This window comes from Cephus cinctus, unplaced genomic scaffold (assembly GCF_000341935.2).
Source record: "Cephus cinctus unplaced genomic scaffold, Ccin1 Ccin1_scaffold0462, whole genome shotgun sequence".
In the NCBI taxonomy this organism is placed as follows: Eukaryota; Metazoa; Arthropoda; class Insecta; order Hymenoptera; family Cephidae; genus Cephus; species Cephus cinctus.
The window spans coordinates 509724-521296 of record NW_014333138.1 but is presented as its reverse complement, the minus strand read 5'-3'; the positions used below and the strand labels follow the sequence as shown (position 1 = coordinate 521296).

General features: G+C 44.3%; 1 protein-coding gene across 22 annotated transcripts in view; it reads right to left on the bottom strand.

Annotated features, from left to right (window-relative positions):
- LOC107268009 (zinc finger protein 853) overlaps positions 1-11573 on the bottom strand; it is a 58804-nt gene that overhangs the window by 31609 nt on the left and 15622 nt on the right. For 18 of the 22 annotated variants that reach the window (XM_025085270.1, XM_015740320.2, XM_025085271.1 and 15 more), the window contains one exon: positions 4274-4610. In XM_025085270.1, the coding sequence (XP_024941038.1) occupies positions 4274-4610 (337 nt within the window). The remainder of the gene's footprint in view (positions 1-4273; positions 4611-11573) is intronic. The other 4 variants (XM_025085273.1, XM_015740329.2, XM_025085281.1 and 1 more) reach the window with 1 other exon arrangement.

Sequence of the window (11573 nt, the reverse complement as noted above, 5' to 3'; positions counted from 1 at the left end):
CCCCCCCCGGCACCAGGGTGGCTCTCTATTCAAATTAACCCTCTCGGAAAGAAGAGAGAAGAAAAAAAGAAGCGAGCCGCGGAAGGGTTAGGAAATTAGAATAGGGCCGGTTTTCTTTTTTCGATAGGCCCTCGCGCATATGCGGCATGACTAGGTTAATTCCTGCCGGCCATACGGCGTTTTTGGTTAATCAGTTTTTTTTCTCCTCTTCCTCTCATACTCGGTCCCCCCTTACCCTCCGATATCGCCAACGTTACAAGCACCCTGATTCCGTCGCTGCCCACCGATATTGGGTAGTTACTTGCTATAGGGTACTTATAACAGGGAGCCAATCTCCTTACGCCTAGATGGCGACTTTCGCAGCACGCGTGCCACTGTCTTTCAAACATCACGTATCCCCTTTTCTCGTTGACTATGCAAAACGATAGACTCACCCTGGACTCGGTAATGGCGAACCCTTTCTGACACAACCATTCGTGTGCGTGGCAGATGCGTGTGGGTAACTAGAGAAAACTTGTTAGTTTCGAAAAGTTGGGGACGTCGATGTTTGGTACACGGTCGTACACGTATGTGTATAGGTAGGTATACACACGGTAAATACTGTATAGCCTGTGGAGCATTGAAGTATATAGGTATAGCACTGTATGTCTTATGTAGTATTATATGAATATGGGCTGTTGGATATGAGTGAGTATAGTATATAAACAGATTGAAAGAGTCTATCGAGCGTGTGTTGTATATACACATGTGTGTGCACTCTCGTCATGTTTCCGATGCATGTTCCGCGAATGTTCTAAATTTAACGATAGCCTAATAAGCTTAGGCGGTTTTGTTCTGACGGGAGCCGTGTGATTTTCGGTTGTTCGGCGGGTGAATATCGGACGATTTTCAAATTTGATTTCGAACGTTTGGCATTTATATCTGGGTCAAGTTTGCTCGTGACGAGTTTCAGTGACTTTGGGAACTCGTTGGAGACAGCGAGGGACGGCAGGAAGAGGGGTTGACTGGAGTTTTAAAAAAGCGAAGGGATACAGGTAGACTGAATAATTGAAATCCAGAAATATCTTGAATCCGTCACTGCGCTTTAGCGCGACGTCTTTTTTCTTTACTTCTTCGTCCGGGAAAACGAGACGGTGTGCGATGTCCTCGCGGAAAGTCGACGAGAACGACGACGACGACGGTTTCCACTTTGTTTAATCTTTAATTCCGCGCCATTTGCGATAAAGACGCCAAAAAGGCGAAACACGGTCCAAAGGCGGTAGTCGTTAGCATTTTGCTTTGATTTTTCTCGGCCAAGCAGCCCCGGCGTTCTCTTGCGCGTATTCTTAACCGGGTGAAATTAGCGAATTAAAAGAGACGGAGGGTCGAGCGGGGTAGCGAAACCCGCGAGGCCGCCGGTTTGCTCGTAGCGACGATTGAAATACGAAAAGGAAGAATAAAAAGTAAATTAGAGGAAGTAAAGAGAGAGAGAGAGAGAGAAAAGGCATAGAGAACCAACGAGTGGAAGCAAGATGAAACCACGTGCTGGTTACACTCGCACATAGGTTAACGTTATGGTGTTCGTCCAGGGAAACCGAAAGTCGCTCGTTTCTCTCGCGGCGACTCATAAATACGGATAGTCGCGAAAGACGTCTACGACCACCCTTTACGTTATACACAGTGCAAGCCCCTAACGTGATACTCAAACAGAACCCCCCCTATCCGGCCCTGCAACCACCCTTACTACGGCAGGGTAGGTACTTAATTTTTATTCATGCACCGACGAAACGGCAATTTTTCTCAGTATTAACTAGGCTTTAAAATTGTCCGGTCAATTTCGCAGCGGGAACGTGATGCTTTTTTAAAGCGGCTACCGCGAAAGGGGTTGTCGTCGCGGGTTTCGTCGTTGCCGAAAAAATGGGGTAGGCGTGAGAAAAGTTATTGTCTGCCACGATTTTTTCGTTATACATATATTTTTACCTTGTCCCCATCGGCTTTGCTTTTTGATACAGGAAATATTTATCGCGTTCTCTAACGCCATCTCGTTCCCCTCAGCGAGCAACGGCAATTCTCGATTTTCCACTCGAACACGCGATGTCTGCCCTGTATTAGATTTTAGGTGGAAATTGAATTTTGCGACGCGGTTTCGAGCGCTCTAATCTTCTCGTGGGTGGCCCATGGCCGGCATCGCCAATCGGCCGCACTCGCTCGTGGCGCCGTGCGTAACTTCGTCGGGCGCATTATTGAGCGATCGGACAATCGAAAAATTGGCGGGCTTTTTCCGCGTCACCCGATTGGTGGGGGTAGACGAGCTCCGATTGGTCCGGCAGATTTGAAGCCGGCTGCATGGTGGGGACACAACAACCCGGTACCAGCGAATTCCTCTAGATCTCAGCTATTGACCGGCTATTGATATTGTGCATTCGACGACTACAATATTCGCGTGCTTTTACTAATTTCACCTGGTTCAATTACATACGAGACAAAAATACGGATCAATGGGGAAACGTCAATGGAGTTGAAAGATTAAAACTTTCGGACGAATATAATAATATTTGCAAACTTTTACTACGAATTTCAGTCTCGTCCTTTCTGTCGGTTATATGTCGTTACCATTGTTATTATTCCTATTGCCATTACTCTCTGCACTATATACATTTATTACATCATCAATGAATTTACTGCAGAGCAGTCTGGTTTCGCGCGTAACGTTTCACATGTGCCAAAGGAAAGAAAAAAAAATCCTACCGTGCAACAGTCACCAGATTAATTCGCAATGATTATCGATCGGTCGACGGCAAATTCGCTGATTTAATAAACACGACAATGTAATTCAGCTAGAAACTACCCTCCATGCTATTAGTACTATTAAAACCTCTCGAATGCGCATTCCCACGAATCGCACGTAAATTTTGACATTCCGATATCCCATCGAATTCGTGGATTTTTCTAACGTTTTGATTATCGCATAAACTGTACTCGATAGACCACATCGCACATATATTTTCACCGTAACTCTACTCTTGCCAATCACTCTGAGCACTTTCGATTCTCCCTTGCGTAATATGAATAAACATTTACCATTACATCGACAAGAAACAATGCAACGAGCCGATTAATGACAGCGCGAATAAGAAAGCCATTCGCTTGCCAAAAAGTATGGAAGAAAAGCATTTAAAATCTGACGTCGTATCGTCGAACAAAGTGCAAGAGAAAAAGTATAATACGTATAACTAACATAAAAATGTACCTATAAGATATTCGTATATACATATACACGTATGTATACATAAAGTCCATATATGCGTGTACAATAAGAACATTGGAACTGGCTATAGTAGTCTCGTGGTTATTAATGTAAGGGGTGGTTGAGCAGTAGTTATTTGAGTTTCGTGGGGTGAGAGAGACACCGCGGCAATGGAAGAGGGAAGGAATGGGGTAGATGGTCTTAAAATCAATGCGAACCCTTCTTTTATCGCGATTCGTAAGCTCAGAAAAGAAAAAGCAGTCACGAAACGGAAGGTTAACTTAAACCTAAGCCAGCACAGTCCCGGTCAAGAAACTGTCGTACGATCGGCAAAACGCCAAACCCCCTACAGGACCTCTTGCAGATAAAGTCAAAAAGTGGGCTAATGAAAAATTTTTTTCCTTATCCATCCTCCCCCCCGCCCTAAAAAGAATCTTCGAAGTTTTCTATACGCACGACTGTCCACGACTACATAAACTTCGGATATCTCGGTGATCGAATAACCGACATTCCGATCGCCTTAGGTCTTTGTTTTCTTTTTTTATTCCACTCGACGAAGGATACCCCCAAAGTAAATTTTAATTCGGGCTCGGCCCCGATTTTTCTAAGGGATGATTTCAGCAATGTTACCCATTGCCGAAAGGGAGGAGGGGATAGAGAGAATGAGAATACTGACCGTTCCCCGATAGGCTAATACCTTCCGAGTGACTACCTTCATCCCTTAATGAAATTCTTTCGTGCCCGACGGCTGACGGCCATCCGGGGTAGTCTAAACGGGGTGGTTTTTGCCTCCCTTTCTCGGACTTCTCCGCCACTTACTTTCGCTTTACTTTTACACCGATCCCTCCCTCACCCCCATACCTCCCGCGCATCCCTTATATTTTTATTGAAAAAAGATCTCGTACCACGGCCCATACATAATCAAGGAATTTCGGTATACTTTGAAATCACTATGGATCCCGAGGCACATATGGCGTGCATGAGAAATAATAATAATAATAATAAGAGCTAACAAGAACAGTATGAATAATTAATGTTATAACTCACCCGTATGTAGCCTGGTGTGTTGCTGAACATGGCTGAGCTGCTTGAACCTCCTGTCGCAGTAACTGCACTTGTAAGGCTTCTCGCCGGTATGGACCCTGATATGCTGAACCAGCTGATGATTGCTGGAGAAGGACTTGAGGCATTGCTGGCACTGGTGTGGCTTGATTTCGTTCCCGGATATCATACCGCCAGGACCGACGCCGACCCCGACGCCGACCCCCAGGCCTGCCAATCCTCCGGCGACTCCACCACCGGGACGTCCGGTCAGCGCCCCGGCGCCCAGCTCCCTCGCGTGCATCTGGATCGCGCTCTTGTGCATGAAGATCTGCGTGAAGAACTGCCGGGGTTAGTTGGTACGCTGAACTCTTCGCCGAGCAACGGGGGATGGGAGATTGCACTTTGCCGTCGGCCATCACTTCTACGCCCGTTTGAACGGTGCATCCTTTTGCTTGGATTTGCTTTGGATTAGATCGGCCAATGATTCGAATTAAATGACTTTATTATTTGGCTATTGATTATTTTGCTTTTTTTTCATTTGTATCAGAGCTTGACCCGAATTTTGACGTCGGAAGTGAAATTGGGACTGACGAGCGAAAAATGGGACTTATTTCGAATCGGTATGTCAGATCCACTGGATACAACGATAGAGAGATATTAAAATGAGATTTATCCACGGGCCGCTCTTACGGTCCCAGTGCGCGAGTGGGACTAACGTAAGAGTGGATCGGAAGGGACTGTTGGCCTGGTATAAGGCCCCTGAATAAAAAGAAGTTAGAATTCGGTTGAACAGGTGTTACGAGTACCGGCAGGAGGGTGTGGGCGTGAGTGTGGGTGTGAGGTAGGTGAACGATCCTGAAACGAACAGAAAGGGTTAACGTTAAGGCGGGGGGGAGGGAGGGGGGGATATATACCGTCCAGGAGAAAAGTAAAGGGTTGGATTGGGAGCGCCGGCTGGGCTTCGAATTAAAAGAAAAGCGAGAGGAAGGACGGGAAGAGATGGAGGAGAGGGAAGGGGAGGACGACGTTCCGAGAGAAAGCTAGATTCTCGAGTGGATGGATTTTATTAAAATATGTTAAAACTGTAATTAAAATCGAAAAATCTCGTGAGAAGTTTTAAGAATCTTAGGTTGCCCCTTTTTCTCTTTCTTGCTCTCTCGCGCCCCCTCGGCGATCCCCGTACCTCGCTCTCTCGCGCATTTTCACTCTCTCCCTTGTTTTTCGATCCTTCTCTCAGGACCAGAAAAGCGAAGAAAAGTGGGAATTGAAATTGTCAGCGAGGTATAGATATAGGTATGGCTCTCGCTCTTTTGCTTTTTCTTTCATTCTCTTTCGTTTACTGGTTCTTCAAGTTTCTCGCGATTCACCAGAAATTTTCAAACCCCGAATCCTTTCGCGAGCATCACCCTGTCATTTTTCTTTTTTTTTCCGGAGGACTGGGGAGGTATGACGGCCGGGTGAGAGAAAGATAGAAAGACGAAGTGAATGGGGGTGCGAGTGAGAGGGAGCAAGAGAGCGTAAAGGGTATCGCGATCGACACTGGGTATTCCTGTCTCCTAATCCCCGTGAGACGTCGCCCATCTTCTCCTCGCAGCAACCCTTCTTTTTTCCACCCTCTTACGTATTCTTCCATCATTTCTACCTTTCACCTTCTCAGCCTCGTATTCCTCCTCCGTCGTCTCTCATTTCTCCAGGACTTCGTCCTGGGACGAATCTCGCTTTTTCAAACCCTCCCAAACCACCGGATAGAAGCAGAACGATCGGACTCGGAGATTTTCGCAATTTGTCCATAAGAATTTTTCATCCCTCACAGACCATCCCCCCCGCGTCCCGTCGCACTTTCACGATGATTAACCGGGAGAGCCCGGGAGGCCCAGTCCCGGGGGGTGGTGACAAACGATTTTGACGCGTGAAAGTTGAAGTTGCGAATTTTTAATGGCACCCCGGGACGATTTTATCTCGAACGACCGTCTGGAGTACTTCTTCGAATTATCCGGATTTTTTAATCTTTAACTCCTCGTTCACGCTCCTTCGGACAGCTCGAGGTCAACAAGTTGACCTCGTCTAGTAGAAACGACCAATGCCTACTGCACACTTCGCAACGTGCAAGATATTTTTCTAGATTCCAAGACTACACCTCCGCCGTTCCCAAGACTGAATTCAACCCTTTCTCACCGTAGGAATCAGCGCGACAGATGTCCCGCTTAAGAAAGTACGCAGGAGGTGGCTACCACGCTAAAATCGGGCCATCTTAAATTCCACGGGTATCCATTAATCAAATTTTTATCTCCGGGCAGACGTAAAATTGCGGTCGTCGGGAAATCTTTTTTTCCTGATTTATCATTGCGACCAAAAAAAAAAGGACGAGGAAAATGGAAAGAGTCGCAAGGAGCGCTCGTCCCCGGCTTAATGTCCTTTAATAATGGAAAAATATATCAAACTGCCCCGCGGAGTGTATTTCCTAAAAAGGATCCAGCAAGCTCACCCTCTACCCTTATTGCCATAAGCTACCAACGCAGTTTTGCTTTTGTATTCGAAATGTGTATAAAGTAGCAATGGCCATCCCGCGGGCTACTTAGAACGAGAGAATGAAAGGGAAGGGTGTACGTCGTGAAATGCTAACGATCCCTTCGGGTACGATTACGCGGCCGAGGATGGGGGACGCCACCCCGAAACCGCCTGCCGAGAAAACGAAACGAATGGAAAGGAAGTGAAAGGAAGCTAGAAGGGCCAAGAAAAGGGATCCGTAACTAAGGATATACAATATGTATATGTCTGATCGTAGTAGGGACTTTAAGTTTGGTACCTGTAGGTGTATGTATATATATATATATATATATATATATATATATATATATATATATATATGTACAACCCATTCTCGCTTTACCTACTTGAAGTCGTCTTAATGCCCTCGGATTTTTCAAATGGAAATATCGTCTTTGCACTTTCATCTTTAGGCAGACTGCCAAGCTGCAGGCAGGCTAACCATCCACCAATATATATATATATATATATATATATATATATACATACACCTACAGGTACCAAACTTAAAGTCCCTACTACGATCAGACATATACATATTGTATATCCTTAGTTACGGATCCCTTTTCTTGGCCCTTCTAGCTTCCTTTCACTTCCTTTCCATTCGTTTCGTTTTCTCGGCAGGCGGTTTCGGGGTGGCGTCCCCCATCCTCGGCCGCGTAATCGTACCCGAAGGGATCGTTAGCATTTCACGACGTACACCCTTCCCTTTCATTCTCTCGTTCTAAGTAGCCCGCGGGATGGCCATTGCTACTTTATACACATTTCGAATACAAAAGCAAAGGTTTCACCTGCTGGCCATATGCCCTTCTTCAATGCTTCGCTTTAACGTAACATACTAAGATACTCGGCTACGTCCACCCACGCACATCGGCTATGCCGGGCACTTCGCATATGTTCACTACATCCTTCTCTTCCTGTACCTCCTTAACCTCCGATATTACCTACGTATATTGTCCGTATCCACCTACCACCGAACCTACCTATATGCACCTATCTTCCTGTCTATTCCACCTACGTATCTGATCATTCGACCTACTCGCGAGTCCATGCTTAGTAAGCATAGTCGTTATGGACTGTTCCGAAGTTGGTAGGTATACACTGTATAGATACGACTGAATGAATGAATGACAACTTCAGGTCTAAGAAAGGGGGATGTTTACGAAAGTGTAGGCACAGGTGTTTCGTATTGAAATTAAATTCGTATAGGATTAGATGGTTGTATATTGAATGATTCAATTTTTATCCAGCTAATTAATGACAATCAGTATGAATCTGATTGCGTATGTGAATATTTCACGTGATAGGGCTAATGCTACAGGTACGATTTGAATTCTAAACGTTGATTAGGCACAACTTGATTGAATTAATGAACCGATTGAAATTATTGAAATTTATAAAAGCTTTATGCTCTACAAAGGGTTTGTCAGTATTTTCAACAAATTTTGGTTTTTGATATCAGAGGAGCGACAAGGTGTAAAAAAAGTAGGAAAAGGGATTTTATGGAGATGAGGTTACAGCATCTGCCCCTAATATCGACGATAATTACCTGGGGCGGAAAATGATGAGGATGCTGATACGCCGGGGGTACATACGCATGGCTCGGATGAGTATGGGGAGAAGGATGGTGAGATCGGGGATGGTTTTGGTGATGCTGTGTCTGGACCCCCGGTGGCATCGATGGTGGCGGTGAACTCCAATGCCCATGGCTCTCGGTAGTCCCGTACATTCTCACGTGAGATCCACTATCCAATCATTACGCTATCGTTGAGAAATCTCATAGGAGAAATATTGAAAAACACTGATAGGACGTCGCGTTATCAAAGCCGAAGATGTGACAGGACACGATTAGCCTGATAGCGAGTGATAAGAAGAGAAAAAAAGAAAACATCAATGGAAACGGATATTCTTCGGATCCCCTAAGTGTTCAATATAAGAAAATTCATTTTGGTCCATACAGGCAGCATCCAGCATGACTTTACACGCAATAAATAATGTCGAGCTTGCTCGAGATTGCGTAACAAAAATAGGAGTATATCGTTGCATAAGAACGTGGCCACGCACTCGTGAACAAAGTCCTCTTTCAAAAATAACACACGAGTCGAGACTCTCTTGTCTAATGAATCTGACTTTTTTTTTCACCCGCAGCCAATATATGGATAACTCATTTTCAGCCGTCTTCGACCATAGCGGGCAAAGGATCTATTTTGCTCGTGATATATTTCTTCGTTCGATCAATCGCGAGTGGCCGTTTTATATCTCGTCTCCCTGTCTGCGGGGATGCCATTTGGTTTCTTCAAAGGCGTTATCGCGTATCGCGTCACCCACATCACTATTTTTCGGTACGGTGTTATCGCCGGCGAGTACGTCGAGAACGACTACGATACAGGAGAGGAACGCGATCGCGATCTGATTTCTTTTTTGATCTTTTTTTTCCCTTCTTTTTTACAATCCGTCTCGCATATACAAGGAAATATATTTTCGCGTTTAATTCTTTTAATTTCCGGGTTTCTTTTTATTGTCTTTTTTAATTTCTTTGTCTCCTTTCGTATCCGAAGGTCGCAGTTTTATAAGCGTTCGCGGCTCACGACGATCCCACAAGCGCAGCGACGTGCGCCGTGTGGCGTCGCTAACTAAAAGGGGACGATTTCTTGCGCGCCGCAGCGCGAAAATGAAAAAATTCTAGCGCACCCGAGAGATAACGCTAGAGAAAAATTCTAGCGCTTTGCGATATCGATTGAAATAACATCGTTCTTCTGGATCTAGCCAATCGGACCGGTTGGATCCTGGGGAACCCACCAATCGTCATTTACTTGGCTATCGCACTTTACTTGACATCGGGGTGGCCCCGGCGTTCGCGTGATTCAGGAAGTCCTAGAAGTAGCACTTGCTTTTCTTTCGCTAGAGTATTTATTCTCTGGAGTGCGAAGAATTATTTAATTATTCGATTGAGATATACATGTGTATATCTTTATATATATATATATATATATATTCAATTAAGATACACAGTTCCCACAAGACGCCGTGAATATATTTTTTAAGTATAATTGAAAGTGCTGATAAGGCTAATGTAACGATTCGGACACTTAAGAAATATAGGTAAGAAACTGTATTCGTCTTATTTTTTTTCTAGATGTAAAAAAATAGCTGACATTTTTACTCAGCTTTTTTTCCTACAAATTATATTTTTTTGTGAATTAATACAATTTTCAAAAAATATCGAGCTTATGGAAATTTTCCATAAAAGTTGTTGAAGTTTGATTTAATCAGTATAGAAGAGGAGGTGGAGGAGGGGGCGAAAGTATGTTGCGAGAAAAATGGGGCGGAGACTGGAAAGGAGTCTGTTCCTTATCCATAATGGCCGCTTCACATGTCTTATCTGTGACGCGGCGATAAGTAATGTCATATAATATATATATATATATATATATATATATATATATATATATATATATATATATATATATAAGCAATGCGCGTCAATATGCAAGTCAGATAAATAAAGATGAGACCCCCTCTATATTTGGGACCCACCTGCAGCCCCGTTTTCTTCGACTGTTCTTTCCTTTATCTTTCTTTCCCTATGCCGTTCGCGTTTTGACTGCCGGTTAAACTTTCCAATCGGATTAGTACGCCTATCCAAAAGAGAACTCTTGATAGTCTATCGAGGAAGAGCTGAAGGAGGAAAAGAGAATGGAAGTTGGACCAGGAGAAACGTTTCTCGGAGTGGTACAAAGAGAGGACTCGAAGAACGGAGTAAAAAGAGAAATGAAAAACCCTCTGGGAAAAGGACTTTTCTTTAAATTAGTAACCGAAGACGTTCGACTATTAAAAGTAAGATAAGAAAAGTGACATGCTATCTCGAGTAGTCTATCCCTAAGGAAGATCAAAACAACTTGAAAGCGAAAAACATATTAATATAATATATCCGTATACAGTAACTAGAAAAGTGTGTTTTGAATAAAATGAAAAAAATTACTATTTTTTCTTTAAATTCAAAATAATATCAATACTATGATAGTGTTGATAGTGCGTTATTATAATTATGAAAAATCCATTTAATTTTAACACAATTAAAAACTAACGAAGATCACGGATCGACGTAGCTTATCTGAATAACGATAATCGAAAGATAAAAAATTTCTCTAAGAACGAAGCTGGTCCAGCAGTAACCGCAGGGCGGTCTTCTGATTTCCTCTAATAAAGTTCACGAGTCCGATCACCGCGAGATGAAAAGAATCACCACGAAGACAAAGACAAGGTAAGAAGTAAGAAGGCGAAAAAAAAGAAAGAGAGCAGAGGATAAAGAAGTAGACGAGGAACAAGCTCGTCCGCAAAATCCCTTGAGCCGTGCGCGCAAAGTACGCGAAGGTCTCTATCTTGGGGCGATGGCACGCGAAAAAGTCGCCAGGGACAAAAGTGGCAAAAGAGAATACGAGGAAAAGAAGTGCGGCCGCGCATTCTCGAGCGGCCACCCCTTTCTGAAATTACTGACCAGGGGCAACCAGGCGGTAGGCCGGCGGGCTCGTGTAATAAAAATAACCGCGGCGCAGGGGGTGAAACGCGCGACGGCGGGACAAGGAAGAGAAAGAGTGGAGGGGAAAGATGGCGGCAGAGAAAAAAAAAGGGACGGTAAGGAATAAAAGAAGAAGGCGGCAGTGGTGGCGGCGGTCGGGGAAAATAAGCGAATAACGAAAGAAGCAAATAAGAGTCGCGGCACTCGGTACTCAGAAGGGGGTGGAGGGGGTGAAAG